Genomic DNA, 15,595 nt, shown 5'->3' on the forward strand with positions numbered 1-15,595 from the left:
TACCTACGGAATACTCCCGTCGGGAGTAAGTAGAAAATGCTATAGATCACATTTCAGATAAACAAGGCGCATGATAGGTGACATTGAAACAAGGAAGTACCTGGGTAGGATCAAATACGGAGGCGTCCCCTTCCACATCCATTATCCACTCTTGAATCACCGGCGTCCCTGGGCTGGTCCAGTCTCAATAATCGATCTGTCCAAAAATAAACCGTCCCCGGCCAACCGGAATCGGGCGTTTGGCATGTTCTGCGCGTAACTTACCGTCCGCCCAGACGTCCATACATACGAATACGAACGCAGCCTGAGGCCGCCATCGCAGCCTGGCAGCCTGAAGGGAGTTTTCCGCCCCGAAATGAATAAACTGATTTTCGAAGAATTCGATCCCAAGACAAGCCGACCAAACCTCATTCGATTTCCCTCTTTTTCCTCCCCGCCACACCCTCTCGCTCTCTTTGCCGCATCTTCAATCCCCCGGTCTCTTTTTTTTTTCCCCTTCCTTCCTTTTTTTTTTTTTTTTTTTCTTTTTCCTTTTCGTTACTTGCCTTTTTGGTTATTTTGCTTTACCCATTTTCCTCTCTTCCGCCTTTAGACCCCTCCTGTCATTCCTTTTCCCTTCCACACACTTTTCTTAGATCATCCTTTTGCTCTCCTCTCTTGCCTATCATCGCCTTCCCATTCTCCCACCCCCCTCTCCTCCGCCTCCCTCCGACCCCCTCCTTAACCTTTTTTCTTTTCTTTTTCTGACGCTGTCTCCGTCTTCACTTTCCCGCCTGGTCCAAGTCCTTGGCTACCCTCCGCCAAGCTGACTCGGACCTGGGTGATAGGCTCCCTTGTCCATGCCACGTTCATCGGCTACGGCTAGGAAGAGTCACAGCAATCGGCATGAGAACGGCGTCGTCGCCTCCGGAAAGAAAGTGAACAAGCAGAAATCCAATGGGCATCTAAACGGCAACGCTACCGGTGGCTCTGCATCCAGCTCTGGCCCTTCCTCCCAAGTCGACTGGCCCGCGTCTCGTTCCTCCAGCGACTCGGCGATCACTACCACGGTAGCGGCGGCATCCAAAGCCAACGGAACGACCGATTGCTCGAAGACGGACGGGACCGGACGAGGTCAGCTGAATGGATACGCCAAGGGCAACGCGGACATGTCGTATGGGCAGACAAACGGTGCGGTGCCGCAGAATGGCGGGCTCGCAGGGCAAGGGTCGCGACGCGCGGAAAAGTCGGTGCCGGGTTCCAAGAGGTCCAACTCGACTGCGTCCATCAATCCCCTGCAGCTGGCGTCGACCATCCTCAAGTCGTGTCCCATGTACGACACCATCGCCATTCTCATCTTCCTCCTCCAGCTGCCGCCCATGGTGCTCACCCTCGTTCAATTCCTGTTCGCTTCCTTGACCTTCATGCCTCCCGGTGGCGCCTCGGCCGGCTCCTTGTCGTCCAACTTTGATATCTTTCAGGGTCCGGCCGGTACGCCCTCTCTCGGGACAATGATTGCGATGGATGGGTTTTTCTTGCTTTTTTGGGGCCTGTTCATGTGGTCCTGGGCGCAGAATTTTGCCCTCGACTTGGCCCATGTCCAGGTGGCCATCACGCTCGGAGGAGGAGGTTCTGGAAAGAATGGAGGAGTGAATGCTATTTGTGTTGGCATTGTTCTTATTTTGCATCTGATTCGCAGTAAAGGTATACAGGATTTTGTGCTGGGTCACCTGCTCTCCGCCAAAATCATCAGTCCCGATCTACTATCGCAGTATTCCCATCTTATGCCCCCGGAGTTTCGGCGCACCGATACGCAGTCGTCTCCCAGCTGGATACGGAGTTTGCTTGCCGTCCATATTCTGGCGCAAGCCGGCACCGCTATGGCAAGACGCTCGATGGCCAAGAACCGTTCTCCCGCCCCCTCTCGAACCGGCAAACGTGTCGATACCGAGGCCTCTGCCGGCTCGCAGACAATCGATTCGGCATTCGAGTCGGGGGCGAGCATGTCTTCCTATATCGGTGCCGACGGGCAACTCGTGACTCCGGCAACGAACAAGGATGGTAGGGATCGATTGATTTCGGCAAAGAAACGCAGGCGACAGGCAAACCAGGTTCGGAGTCGCCAGCCCTTCTGGGCGGCACTTGCGAGTACAAAGGTAACGGTTATGAGAGAATACGAACACTCTAGGGCCTTGTCCAAGAATGCCCGCGGTCTTACAATGACCGAGGACGATCTACAGGGCGTTTCCCTGGACGACGGACTCGTGTGGATTACGGAGGTCGACAGTTCTACGATCAAGTTCGCGGCGGGCGATTTTGCCTCCCTGGAAGACTCCGGCGCTTCCGGGGCGTGCGAAGCTGGACGGCTTGGGGATGAGGAGATGGAACCGTTTTACGTTTGTGTCAACGGCGCTCTTTGGGCCACTGTCACGATCTGTAAAGTCCAGGATGCGTCGAAGGGGTCTAGTGCAGTGCATTGGCGGGGTGAGGTCTCCGGCCTCGCGCCCAATTGTGCCTACACTTGCTCCTTCGCGCGAAGCGATACGGACGAAGAGATCTGTGTCATGAGCGTTAAGACTCCCGTCGCCAATGACGCAGAACAAGGTAAGTTGAATATGACCGCCCCCTCGCATTGAGACCAAGGAACATGTCTGATCTTTGGACGCAAGTAGTTTCATCGGTCTCCACCCCGCCGCAGCCATCCTATCGACCCTCGTCTCCCACCACGACGCTGAAGAATTCCATCGTCAATGCCGAGTCCAAACTGAACGAAAAGCGTGCTCGGTTAAGAAAGGCCAAAAACGACCATAAATTGGTCATTTCCAAGATCAAGAAAGAGCTGGACAACTACAACCATCGACTTCAAAGCGGAACGGATGAGAATCGGCAGAAACAGCGCTCGCTGCAACTGGAAAGGAACATCAAGCAAACGGAAGAGGCGACTGCTGCCCTGGATGGTCAATTGGACACTTTGGAGAATATTCCTGAGGAGGAGTATGAGGAATGGAAGGCACAGAAGGCCAAATACGAGCACGAGCTTGAGCTTCTGAAGCAGGCGAAGGAGGATCTGGTTACCGCGCGATCCACCGTCGCTCGTGATGTGTCTGCGCTGGAGTCCGATTTGAATTCTACGATCCAGCGACGGGAACGTCTCCAGGGTCGTCGCACTCGTGTCAACGAACAGTACGAGCGCATCGTCTCAGCCAATGCACAGGGTCTCAACGAGAGGGAGCGCCGCGCGGCGGAGCAGTTCGCCCGAGAACAGGACCAGGCGAAGCTGGAGGCCAACTTCAACGAGCAGTTCACGAGTATCACCCAGTCTGTGCAGGAATACCAGCTGCGCACCAACCAGCTCTGGCAGCAATCGGCGACCATTGAGCAAGCCATCCAGCAACAGCAGCAGCAGATGCTCATGGACTCGGCCCCGCTCACTCCTGAGGGCAACTTGCCAGGCACCAATCCGCTCGGCGAGGCGACCAGCCTGTCCTCGGTGGCTCCCCTGACGACCACGGCTCCCCACACTCGATCGCTCCTTGGGCTCAGCTTTCCCGCGCTCAAGTCCAGTCCGCTGCAGCACGCGTCGTCTCCTCTGGGCGCTTCCACGTCCCATCCGACCAGCCCGACTCAGGCCCCGTCGTACCTGCAACCCTTTTCGACATCCCCGCTTGGGCACAACGGCAACAACTCCCCCTTCGAATCAGACTATATCTACCGCGACCGCTCGTTCTCCAACCGGTCCGGCAGCAGTCTCTTCGGCTCCGACTTCATGGATTCGAACCGCCGTGCCCCGTTTCAGCTCGACCTGTCCGACATCGCCACCGAGAAGCGGAACAGCTCCGGATCCGAGAGCGCCGGCCCCAATCTAGGCATCCGACCCATCTCGAGTCCCTTCCAGCGGGCAGTGAGCCGTACCAGCGGCAGCGGCAGCGGTAGCGGCGCGAGTGGTAGCGCGGGTGGCAGTCCCAGCTCGACCAGTGGGAGAGGCAACTAGATGATGTCTTCCAGGAAAGCAAAGACAAAAGACGAGGAGAAGAAACGAAAAGAAAAACAAAAAAAAAAGTGTTCGATTGATGCCGGTGGTCTGTATCTTGTAGTAGTTGAGTTGCGTTGTGGTGTGGTTTGATGTTGGCCTTGTCGATTCTCATCATATATGGCGATGGATTCTTGGTTACTGGGGGCCGCGAGGCTTCGTCCTGGTTTTCTTCTTCGCCTGCGATACATACTGCGGTCAATATATTCTTTTTGTCCTTGTAGATTTATCCGTACGGGTTCTTTGTAGCTTCTAGACATGCTCGTAGCCGGGAATGGATCATGACGGATTCTGAAGGGTTTTAATCTTGTTCTTATATTTATCCATATCCTTCCTTGTGTTCTATCTATATACAATCCAACCGACCAGCTCAGGAAAATAGATAAGTAATAAGTAGTGCCCAGCCAGTCCTCTCTATCCCAACCTAATCTATCAAACATCAAATCAACATAATACACGCAGCTCTTCCAGAGCCAGGATGCAAGCCCAGGTAAGTATCATTCAACACAGAATACCCCCAGGACGAAAGAAAAGGGCGACCAAAAGGAAGAATCGATCAAATCTCCTCCCCCATCTTCCAGAAATGCGTATTCGCATACGTCAGACACAGATCATCCGCGGAAGCGGTCTGCGCCTCGGAGCCGCCAGAGCAGCTGGTCGAGGACAGCGCGCGAACGACAGTCCCCACGACAATCGTGTGGTCAGCGACGGTGACATTCTGCGGATGCAGCAGACACTCGAAGATGAAGGGGAAGGCGGGCGGGGAATGCGAGTTCGTCGTCTTCTGCCGGAGTAGCGGGAGCGGTCGAGGCTCGCTGGTCTCTGCTCTGGACGCCCCGGACCCGTCTGTGGAGGTAGTAGGCGTGTGCGGGACGAATTCAAAGTCGCTCTCCCCGCTGACGAGGGACAGGTTGTGGTTTCCGCGCGAGAAGTCCCGCGCCAGAGACGCGGGGGCTGCGTCGGCCGCTAGCAGGTGGATCAGGAAGCGGCCGGAGGACTGCAGGGCGGCGAGGGTCTCGGAGGGGTGGCGCACGTTGAACGAGACGACGGGGTCTGGGTGTAGCGTGACGGTGTTGAAGGAGGAGACGGTCATGCCGCGGAAGGCGCGCGGGGAGTTGGGCCCGGAGGGGTCGGTGGAGGTGATGATGGCCACAGGGTAGGGGACGCGGCGCATGAGAAGGCGGACTTGATCGGGGAGGGAGAGAGAAGGGGGTTCGGTGTTTGCGGAGGGCTGGTTATTGCCATTGCTGTGGCGGCTGCTGCTGAAGCATCTGGTGGATGTGCGGGAGCCGGTGACGTCGGAGAAGACGGTTCGGCGGAGGGAACATCGCGGGAGATGGCAGGAGAATTGGGTGGCGGAGGTATATGTACATCGAAAACCTGCACTATATATGAGCATCATATCCTATCAAACAGGTGCTTCAGGAAGATACATACCTGACGGGTCCGCAATCCGGCCTGCAAGTCGCGGCGAAGGGAGGAGTTTCATAGCGCAGAGCCGGGGAAGAGCTGCAAGGCTCAAGGAACGACAGGACGAGCAACGAGGAAAGAATCACACAAAAAGAAAGTCGGTCGGATCGGTCCGGCAGTCACCATCCTGGGATTCTCGGAGGAGGGCGTCAATTGCAGACCATTCTGGCCAGAAATGGGTTTTTTCTCGATGAAGCCGTTTCGATAATTCGACGAAGGAAATGCCGGTGCTGACTAAAGCCCGCTACGACCAAATTTCTCCGCCGAAAAGAAGCCCTGCGGTTTGCATCCGACCAGCAGCTGTCCTGCCATTGCCAATTCCTCTCCTTCTTGCCCAGCCTCGCTTCTACATCTGTCCTCCCCTCGCGAGAAGCGGCTCTCCCGCCAAAGAAACAGAAACATACAAAATGTCCCTCGCATCCTCCCTCCTCCGCACTGGAGGCACCACCGCCCGATTGACCAACAGCACGCCCTCCACCACCTTCATCTGCTCGCAATGCCGACACGCGACGCTGCTGCGCCGACCTAAGAACCCCTACACATTCACGCAGCTGATCACGCTATCAGACGGCAGCACGTTCACGCACCGCACCACCTCCCCGGCCCCCGTGTACCGATCCACCCGCGACACGCGCAACTCGCTGCTCTGGAACCCGTCGTCCAGCAAGCTGATGAACGTCGAGGACGACGAGGCCGGGCGGTTGGCCGCTTTCCGAGCCCGGTTCGGTCGCAGCTGGGACGCAAACACCCCCGTCGAGGGCGAGGAGTTGAGCAAAGAGGAGGCCGCGGCGGAGGCGGCCGCGGCGCAGGAAGAGGAGGATAATCTGTTGGATTTGATCAGTTCGTTCGGGCAAGCTCCTGAGGAGCAGGGGGGAAAGAAGAAGAAGGATTAGATGGTGTTGATTGAGTAGGATTTGCATAGGGTTCAGATGAGGGAGTATCCATTGTTATGCATGGGCCTGGATTGATTTCTTGCTGCTCCCGTTGTATTATAGGCTGGGGTTTTCTGTTTTTTTCTTTTCGATTTGTTCTTGTCAAGATATGCCCAATACTACTACTGTACAGATCTCTGAGATACCTATGAAAATGGGTTCGTCGACAGAATATTCATATCAGAACATCACCGTCGAGTCCTACTGCTTACATTGTATGAATCGGGTAAACATTGACAGACGTCAGATTATTCCAGGCTATTGATATCATACTATGCTAAGCAATATTCCGACAGCATGATTGCATTACACACTGGCCATAACTTCGATTAAAAACAAATCGTGCGCCTCACCATGCACTGTATACTGACGGGCATTGTGGTTTGAGCAGGACACGGGAATTGGGAGCAGGGAATGGAGGGCGGGTCGTGGGATGTTCTTTTATACAGGTCGAGAAAAGATTTCACAGCAGAGGCCCAGATACCTAATCTTGTTCCTCTGCTGTGACCGGAGGAGCTGCCTCGGGGTTTCCTTCTGCTGGGAGCTCGACCGGAGCAGATGCAGCCCCGTAGAAAGGAATGCCCTCTTCGCCCGCATCCAGTTGTAAAAGGAATGTTTCCCAAAGCTCGATCAACTGCACGATGTATTAGCAACCGCAGGGGTATCGATCAACAAATCAAGAGCACAACGGCTTACCTCCTTCTGCGCCTCCACGGCACTCTCGAGGAAGGTCTCGACTCCGGACTTGAAATCCTCCACCTTCTCTTTCTCGAACCTCTGCAGCTCGTTGCGCATCAATCGCCCCATGTCTTCGAACAGCAGACGGGCCTGGTGAACCTTCCGTTCCGCATCGGCCACGTCGGCATTGACTTGATTCAGGCGGTCCTGCTGCGTTTTCCCTTGTCGGAGAAGCTTCTCCTGGGTGTTCTTGCGCTTCTGCATCTCCGACTCGGCGGCATGCCAGCTGTGGAACGCCTTCTGTCGCTGCGAGAAAGCAGTTTTGATGCTACCGATCAAGCGGAGATACTCATCGATGGTGATGCCCAGGGTCAGGACGTCTTGTTGCGCCTGGCGCTCATACAGCTCTCGAATGCGCAGCTGAAGAACCGAGAGCCCATCGAGGGGGCTAGACAGGGCAGGAGACAGCTCGACAGAGGCCAACGCCTGAAGTGAAGCCGAAAAGTCTCCGGCGGCTTCTGCCAGTCCCTTCCGTTGGGCAGCCACCGTGTCGATGGCCTTCATCAGAGCCTTGAGTTGGTTTTCCAAGGCATCCAGATAGATCTTACGGTCATGGAACCACTGCAATTCCGGTTAGCATACGGTTGACCATTCCCGCCCCTTGTTCCGAGAAGAGCCTACATCGTCGTGTTCGACAAACTTTCCACCGCCTCCAACACTGATACCAAACGAGCTGAACATGCCCTTGCTCTGACCGAGATCCGGCTCTCTATTCTCCTTGTTCTTCACATCCAGAGTGAAACTTTCACTTTCCAAAAAGATCTTGAGATCTCCATCGTGCTGGAGGATCGGGTGTGCGGCGATCTTGTTCAGCATTCGTTCCAGGGCAGCTCTTCTCGACTCGACAAAGTTGGTGTCAAACCGACCCACCGCCTGCTTCTCAGGAGGAGGAGGAACGACGACGCCGGGGTTGTTATTATGCATTGAGTTGTAGAGCCATAGGAAGTCGCGGTATCGACGGCTGACAGTAAACTCCGGCTGGCGATACGCTTTGGACGTAGTCTTTGGGCCGATGTCAGCGTGGACATGCGTCATTCGGGCGGCACAGTCGCTTACCTTGGTTCTGACCTGATACACAATGTGACTGCTGGTCAAATCGCCGACCTTGTGCGGGTCTCCAACGGTGATATCGAAAGTTGGGTGGGCGGCCTTCTCGACACTGATACTGGGTTCCGCCTGTCTTTTCGAGCTGTCCGCTTCACTGGGGGGTTGCACCGGTGGGGGACCCCGGAACGCCGAGCCGTCTTCTTCTATCGAATCCATCATACCCGCCGCACTCGGGGTCTGCGACGTAGATGATGTAGGACGAGCATTGTTCCCTGCGGATTCCTCCTTCTGGGGTGGCGTAGGAGCTTGCTCGTTGGCGGCGGGGGTTTCGCTGGCTTTATCTCCGAGCGGGCCCAGCGGATCGAACGTGTCGTCCACCGCCTCTAGTTTCGTGGCTTGCGCACTGATCTTGCGGGTGCCTCGGGGGCCGCGTCGTACAGGGGACCGGGGATTGCTCGAGCTCGCTTGCTGTGACGGTTGTTGGGGGGCTGCGCGGTTGACGTAATTAGGCAAACGTCGGACAAACGCGAGAGGATCAGGCAGGGGGAGGGGGTTTATTTTTAAATACATGTACTGTCTTCTGCATTCGAGTCGGAGGCATCGCGATTGCCGACGGATTGGGATGGCACATCTGTAGTGGCCGATTAGAGATCACCCTGGATGAATGCGACAGAAACGTGACTGCCTGCTTACCGCCCCAAGGGGAGTCACCAGTGTCCAAATCCATGAGGGCGAGCTGGAATCAACAGCACGGGAGAGGAGGAAAGAAAAGGAGACCAAGAATTGAAGGGGGGGTCGTAAGATCGAGGGGATGCCACCGGGACAGAGCAGGAGGGTGAAGCGGAGAGCCGTTGGAGAGTCGGAGAAGCGGCGAGTTGGACGGCGCAGTGTCACCTGACGGGCCTAGTGCTGCCTGCGACTCCCCGCTGGACCCAACTTGGTTCTTGTCACTCCCCATAAGCTTACAGTTCTCTGTTATATAGAAACTCGCATACTTCCGGTCTTAGGTTGTCCTGCCACGGAATTGGACTGTGGATCTGTGGATGGGTACTTTGCCTTGACTTCAGTCCAATTGCATACTTTTTGTTGATTCTATTGGCTGATCATCCTTGTATCCGGATTCAACGTGTTTTCTTCTTTGCTTGCGGTGTTTGCTCTTTAAACCACCAGGGTGATGAATGATTGCATCGATTATGCAAGTTTTCTGACCCCTAGTCGGAGTTGACCGGTGTCTCTGCCTTTTTCTTGAAGCCATCCAGCCTCGATCGCCCTATAAACAGGCAATTGCCGTGGATATAGCTGATCTGTTCAGCAAAAGGTAGATGGGGTGTGAAGAATCTAAGAATGCTGAGAGAGAATAGTTAATCACACTCTGGTGGATTGCTTTCTTTCGAGTTCTGCTACTCTGTTCGAATTCATCGTCGTCATCGTCACATCTACATCATTTACATAGGGGTTCGTCTTAAACACCCCCTAGCCGAGGCCCCAGCACCTCTGGAAGCTGCTTCGAACTTTTCCGGCTCTATTGCTTCACCCATGGGATACCCAATTTGTGCATCTCCACCGCCAGCTGGAACAGGTAGTCCAAGCTCTCACACTGGGTCTTGGCTTTGGCAACGTCGTCTCCCCAGACGTAACTATCCACACGATTAGCAATCGATCCATGCCGACAAGAGTCGAAAAAGCCGAATCCACTTACATTCCGTGTCTCCTCACCAGCACCGCATAGGTGTCGGGGTTCTCCTCCATGGCCTTCTCCAGGGCTCCAGTCAGGTCCTCCTCGAAAGCGGTGTTCTCAATGATGGGGATGCGCAGGGTGTCGAAGAAGCCCAGCATGCCCTTGCCCTTACCCCGAGGAATTCCCTTGATCTGTTCGATGTTGCTAATCTCGAAGTAGCCCCCGGGACCCAGCTCGCGCTCAACCAGGAGAGTCACCAGAACGGCCCACTGCGAGTGAGTGTGGATGCAGCAGCCAGCCCCCCGCTCAAAAGCGGCCAGGAACAGCGGCGTGCATGCCGAGGGCTTCAGAGCGAGCGGCTTGCGGATGTACTTGCGATCCTCAGGCGGGTACTTGGGGGTGGGGTACTCGAGGACGAAGATGTTCTGCGATTGCATCAACTCCTTCTGCACGCCAGACGGCGCAATAAAGATGTGTTCTCCGCGACGAATGGAAGTCTAAAAGCGCAGCGACGAGAGTTTTGATTAGCGACAATTCCCAAAGTCAGGATCGGATGCGACCAGCTTACCCCACCACCGGTGCCAGTCACCCAGCCCCAGTTGTAGAACTTGCGACAGAGCTCCGGGATCAAATTGGCCGGGTGCTCGGGGTCGGTCGATTGAATGAGATGGTCATTGTTAGTCTGCTGGATTTCGTTGGCCATGATGAGGAGGGCGCGATGGCGGCGTGAGGGGAGGCGGGTTTCCAGCGAGATGGGGCACTACGGATCAGGAGGAAGTGGGAATCAATTGTGATGGAAATCCCACGACAGTCGGCACGAGGAAAATGCAGACGGCAGCAGGCGAGCCAGATGGATCGGGGCGAGGTGGGACAGGACGAGGCGACGGCGTAGGACAGGACGCAGCGGGCGAGCGGGGAGTGAAATTCTAAGCAAACGGAATTAATTACTGTTTAATTTCGTTAGCGTCGCGGGGAGATGGTGTCATCGTCCGGATATCTACAGGGTGGTTTCTTTTTCTTGAGGATTCACAGATGCACCGATGTCTCTGGACTGCGGTCTCAGCGGATGCTACCGATAGAGCCCACCCAGCAGGAAGGACACGGAGGGATCCGTGAAGATTACCACTGATCTAAAGTCCTCAGTTCTCGACGCAACGGAGAAACGAGAAGAAAAGCGGAAGAACATTGGAGAAGCGCCGCTAACCGCATCAGGCAGGCGGAAGGCGCTCCCCCGACGCGGCAGGAAGAGGCCACCTTGACTTACTTCCCTTCATTCGCTGCTTATTTATACATCGCCTGGCCTCTTCTCCTCTTTCTCCCCTTCTTCTCCTCTCCAGCTAGCTTGTTGCCCCGATCGGCTGGCCTCATTTCCCCTTCCTGGTCTTCCCATCCCCCATATCCCCCCTGAGGAGGTTCAATTGATTGTTTGTTTATCTTCCTTCCCTTCATTGTACTCTCCAGCTCGTCGGCGTTCTAGCTCGACTATATCCTATCATGCGTATCAACGCCGCCTTTACCTCGGCTCTGGTGTCGTCGGCCACTCTCATGGGCTATGCCCATGCAGAGGACGCTGAGAAGCCCGCCGACGCTACCTCCGTCGCCGAGAAGCCTGCCTTCACCGTAAGTTCCCCCCGTTTGGTGTGGATCGGCACCGCGATCGCGCGCATCCCGGCGCCTGCCCGTTCTCCGCAATTGCTAACGGAAGATCGTTCGCATTAGCCCTCTGCCATCAAGGCTCCTTTCATCGAACAGTTCACGGAGGGCTGGGACTCGAGATGGACTCCGTCCCACGCCAAGAAGGATGACTCCAAGTCGGAGGAGGACTGGGCCTACGTTGGTGAATGGTCCGTCGAGGAACCCACCGTCTTCAAGGGAATCGAGGGCGACAAGGGTCTCGTCGTCAAGAACGCCGCGGCCCACCACGCCATCTCGGCCAAGTTCCCCAAGAAGATTGACAACAAGGGCAAGACCTTGGTTGTCCAGTACGAGGTGAAGCCGCAGAACTCCCTGGTCTGCGGTGGTGCCTACCTGAAGCTTCTCCAAGAGAACAAGAAGCTTCACGCCGAGGAGTTCTCCAACGCGACCCCCTATGTCATCATGTTCGGTCCCGACAAGTGCGGTGCCACCAACAAGGTGCACTTCATCTTCCGTCACAAGAACCCCAAGACCGGCGAGTACGAGGAGAAGCACCTCAAGGCTCCCCCTGCCGCTCGTACCTCCAAGCTCACCTCGCTGTACACCCTGATCATCAAGCCCGACCAGACCTTCCAGATCCTCATCGACGGAGAGTCCGTCAAGGAGGGCACCCTGCTGGAGGACTTCAACCCTCCCGTCAACCCCGAGAAGGAGATTGATGACCCCAAGGACAAGAAGCCCTCCGACTGGGTTGACGAGTCCAAGATTGCCGACCCCGAGGCCAAGAAGCCCGAGGACTGGGATGAGGAGGCTCCCTTCGAGATTGTCGACGAGGAGGCTACCATCCCCGAGGACTGGCTGCAGGACGAGCCCAGCAGCATCCCTGACCCCGAGGCCGAGAAGCCCGAGGACTGGGATGACGAGGAGGATGGTGACTGGGTTCCCCCCACCGTCCCCAACCCCAAGTGTAGCGAGGTCTCTGGCTGTGGTGCCTGGGAGGCTCCCATGAAGAAGAACCCCGCCTACAAGGGCAAGTGGTCCGCTCCTCTGATCGACAACCCGGCCTACAAGGGACCCTGGGCTCCCCGAAAGATCGCCAACCCCGCCTACTTCGAGGACAAGACCCCCTCCAACCTGGAACCCATGGGCGCCGTAAGTTCTCCCCGTTGCTTGCTTGTGATCCGCGAATTGACCCTTGGCTAACCGCATCATAGATTGGCTTTGAGATCTGGACCATGCAGAACGACATTCTGTTTGACAACGTCTACATCGGCCACTCCGTCGAGGATGCCGAGCAGCTTCGCAAGGAGACCTTTGACGTCAAGCACCCCGTCGAGGCCGCCGAGGAGGAGGCCTCGAAGCCTAAGACCGAAGAGCAGCCTGCCACTCCCAGCGTTGGCTTCAAGGAGGACCCCGTCACCTACATCCGCGAGAAGGTTGACTCCTTCGTCGTTCTCGCCAAGCAGGACCCCATCAACGCCGTCAAGCAGGTTCCCGAGGTTGCCGGTGGCCTGGGCGCTCTGGTGCTGACGATGATCCTCGTCATTGTGGGCGCCATCGGATCCAGCACCCCTGCTCCCGCTCCCGCCAAGAAGGGCAAGGAAGCCGCCGGCGCTGGCAAGGAGAAGACCGGCGCTGCCACCACTTCGTCGGCCGACACCGACAACAAGGGCAAGGCCACCAAGCGTACCACGCGGTCGTCGGCGGAGTAAGCGACGGCGTCCGTTTTGGACCTCCACCCTGGGGAGAAAGAAAAACGAATCAGGAAAACCACATAAGTTAAAATACGAGAATCTTTCCAATACCAAGTTCATACCAGTTTGAAGCGTTCTATTCGATGGCCGATCCCGCCGTCCGTTGTCGGGATATTGAGATCTACTGTGATGCGATACGAGAGCCCTCCAGACCCCAATTTGCGCGGGGGACAGAAAAGAAGAGAAGCGAGGAAGAAAATTCTTCGGGAGAAGCCTGTAAATTAGGGATAGTGAGGGACGTGAATTGTCTCCCGATCATTAGTGACTTTTTTTGTGAATGTCAGACACGTTCAGGCGAAATCTGGAATGCCGCGACTCCCCGATAAGCAACTCGTAGACCGATAAGGGCCCACGTGACCCACCCCGCCGCGATGCCTGAAATTGATTAAAAGCAAATCACGGCGACCCCTCGTTGGCCGCTAATTTGACTCACGCCGGCTTCTCTTCCTGCATCCCTCCCCCCCGTGGCTCCTGATCTTCCCCTTGCTTGCCTCCCGACCCGAGATCTCTGCGCTGTCCAGAATGGCTGAAGAAAACGCACCGACTGCCCGCGACCAGGACATCAATCCCTGGTCCGTCGATGGTGGGCAGGACGAGAACGGCGAAGCCATCTCGATCGACTACCAGGCCCTCTCTCAGTATGTGCTTGCCCCTCCTGACTCCAGTATACCGAGGTCTCCGCGATCAGGATAGGTGTATACATGGGATTGATCGCTAACCGCGCGACTCCAGAAAATGGAACACCTCGACCATTGACCATGCCCTCCTCGAGCGTTTCGAGCGGGTGACCGGACACAAGCCGCACCGCTGGCTGCGACGAGGCCTGTTCTTCAGCCACCGTGACTTCGATAAGATCCTGACCCGCTACGAGCACGGCGAGCCTTTCTTCCTCTACACCGGCCGCGGCCCCAGCACCGGCAGCCTGCACCTGGGCCACACCATCCCGCTGCACTTCACGAAATGGCTGCAGGACGTGTTCGACGTCCCGCTGGTTTTCATGTTGACGGACGACGAGAAGGCCCTGTTCAAGGACAGCGTCAGCTTCGAGGATGCCCTGCACTACGCCATGGAGAACGCCCGCGACATCATCGCCCTCGGCTTCGACGTCAAGAAGACCTTCATCTACAGCGATCTGAAGTACTTCGGGAACCACTTCCTCATGAACGCCTGGGAATTCTCCAAGCTGGTGACCTTTAACCAGGTCCGTGGGGCTTTCGGATTCAACGAAAGGTTCGCACAAGCCTCTCTCCCCGGGTTGAAAACTAATAGAAGCATGCTAAAATCCCATCCAGCACCAACATCGGCCGCATCTTCTTCCCCTCCCTCCAGTGCGTCGCCGCCTTCGCTACCTCCTACCCCGAGATCTGGTCCGACGAGCCCCAGGCCACCCGCAACCAGAAGATCGCCGACATCGCCTGTCTGATCCCCATGGGTATCGACCAGGACCCGTACTTCCGTCTGCTGCGCGACAACGCCCACCGGATGAAGTACCCGTCGCCGAAGCCCGCCCTGATCCACTCGAAGTTCCTGACCGCGCTGCAGGGCGCCGGCGGAAAGATGTCCTCGTCAAACCCTAACTCGGCCATCTTCATGGATGACACGGCGAAGCAGATTAAGGTATTCTCCTTCCCCTCTCTCCGCTCCCTGGGGTCAAATTATCTGAGATAGGTTGCTCACCTCGATATGAAATCATAGACCAAGATCAACAAGTATGCCTTCAGCGGTGGTCAAGTCAGCATCGAAGACCACCGCCGTCTAGGCGGTAACCCCGACGTCGACGTCTCCTACGTCTACCTCACCTACTTCGAAGAAGACGACGCCAAGCTGGAGGAGGTCTACAAGAACTACAAGAGCGGCGAGCTGCTCACCGGCGAACTGAAGAAGATGGCCATCGAGACCCTACAGAAATACGTGCTCGACTTCCAGGAGAAGCGGAAGCTGTCGACGGACGAGGTCCTGAACGAGTTCATGCGCCCGAGGAAGCTGGAGTGGAAGGGTAACCCTAACCCGGTGCCCAAGCCTCCCAAGGAGTCCAAGCAGGGAAAGGACAAGGAGGCTGCGAAAGGGTCTAAATAGACATTTTCCGCCGTGATGTAGGGAGCTACGAGAGAAGAAAGAAAAAATAAATAAGCAAGACATGGTCTGGACCATCGCCTTTTTTTTTGAGAGTTTGCAGCGTTGAAAGCATATCGTTTCATTCCCGAGGTTGGAACACATAGGAAAGACACGATCGCGAAAGTCGCGAATTAAGAATAAGAAAAGAATAAGAATAAATCAATGTATTAAAAGGAAAAACATAGAAGAGTATCATATCATAGTAACGTAGCCCAAA

General features: G+C 56.0%; 7 protein-coding genes across 7 annotated transcripts; 4 read left to right on the top strand and 3 right to left on the bottom strand.

The window, feature by feature from the left end:
• The first annotated feature begins 504 nt into the window (after nt 1-504).
• P170DRAFT_374913 (putative ubiquitination network signaling protein) lies at nt 505-4,230 on the top strand. The gene is made up of 2 exons (XM_024845299.1): nt 505-2,583; nt 2,649-4,230. Exons 1-2 carry the CDS (start codon nt 840-842, stop codon nt 3,968-3,970), a joined length of 3,066 nt encoding a protein of 1,021 aa, XP_024710572.1. The 5' UTR covers nt 505-839; the 3' UTR covers nt 3,971-4,230.
• A 94-nt stretch (nt 4,231-4,324) lies between these two features.
• P170DRAFT_461183 (flavin reductase family protein) lies at nt 4,325-5,648 on the bottom strand. The gene is made up of 2 exons (XM_024852008.1): nt 5,447-5,648; nt 4,325-5,389 (listed from the first exon to the last, which is right to left on the bottom strand). Exons 1-2 carry the CDS (start codon nt 5,496-5,498, stop codon nt 4,566-4,568), a joined length of 876 nt encoding a protein of 291 aa, XP_024710573.1. The 5' UTR covers nt 5,499-5,648; the 3' UTR covers nt 4,325-4,565.
• Nucleotides 5,649-5,765: 117 nt separating this feature from the next.
• P170DRAFT_432808 (mitochondrial 54S ribosomal protein bL31m) lies at nt 5,766-6,605 on the top strand. Its single transcript, XM_024848343.1, has one exon. The coding sequence runs from the start codon at nt 5,887-5,889 to the stop codon at nt 6,370-6,372; it is 486 nt and encodes a 161-aa protein (XP_024710574.1). The 5' UTR covers nt 5,766-5,886; the 3' UTR covers nt 6,373-6,605.
• A 40-nt stretch (nt 6,606-6,645) lies between these two features.
• P170DRAFT_432809 (sorting nexin 1) lies at nt 6,646-9,027 on the bottom strand. The gene is made up of 6 exons (XM_024848344.1): nt 8,890-9,027; nt 8,765-8,827; nt 8,206-8,684; nt 7,771-8,151; nt 7,108-7,710; nt 6,646-7,045 (listed from the first exon to the last, which is right to left on the bottom strand). The coding sequence occupies exons 1-6, from the start codon at nt 8,921-8,923 to the stop codon at nt 6,896-6,898; spliced, it is 1,710 nt and encodes a 569-aa protein (XP_024710575.1). The 5' UTR covers nt 8,924-9,027; the 3' UTR covers nt 6,646-6,895.
• Nucleotides 9,028-9,703: 676 nt separating this feature from the next.
• Nucleotides 9,704-10,976, bottom strand: mde1 (methylthioribulose 1-phosphate dehydratase MDE1). Its single transcript, XM_024848345.1, has 3 exons — nt 10,443-10,976; nt 9,896-10,371; nt 9,704-9,833 (listed from the first exon to the last, which is right to left on the bottom strand). Exons 1-3 carry the CDS (start codon nt 10,575-10,577, stop codon nt 9,719-9,721), a joined length of 726 nt encoding a protein of 241 aa, XP_024710576.1. The 5' UTR covers nt 10,578-10,976; the 3' UTR covers nt 9,704-9,718.
• A 392-nt stretch (nt 10,977-11,368) lies between these two features.
• On the top strand, nt 11,369-13,567 carry clxA (calnexin; the record flags this gene model as incomplete). The annotated part of the gene is made up of 3 exons (XM_024845300.1): nt 11,369-11,494; nt 11,594-12,661; nt 12,724-13,567. The coding sequence occupies 3 exons, from the start codon at nt 11,369-11,371 to the stop codon at nt 13,219-13,221; spliced, it is 1,692 nt and encodes a 563-aa protein (XP_024710577.1). The 3' UTR covers nt 13,222-13,567.
• Nucleotides 13,568-13,691: 124 nt separating this feature from the next.
• On the top strand, nt 13,692-15,525 carry P170DRAFT_505889 (tryptophan--tRNA ligase WRS1). Its single transcript, XM_024854328.1, has 4 exons — nt 13,692-13,901; nt 13,996-14,493; nt 14,556-14,880; nt 14,959-15,525. Exons 1-4 carry the CDS (start codon nt 13,786-13,788, stop codon nt 15,337-15,339), a joined length of 1,320 nt encoding a protein of 439 aa, XP_024710578.1. The 5' UTR covers nt 13,692-13,785; the 3' UTR covers nt 15,340-15,525.
• The last annotated feature ends 70 nt before the right edge of the window (nt 15,526-15,595 follow it).

The sequence above is a fragment of the Aspergillus steynii genome (assembly GCF_002849105.1).
Source record: "Aspergillus steynii IBT 23096 chromosome Unknown P170scaffold_1, whole genome shotgun sequence".
Taxonomy (NCBI): Eukaryota; Fungi; Ascomycota; class Eurotiomycetes; order Eurotiales; family Aspergillaceae; genus Aspergillus; species Aspergillus steynii.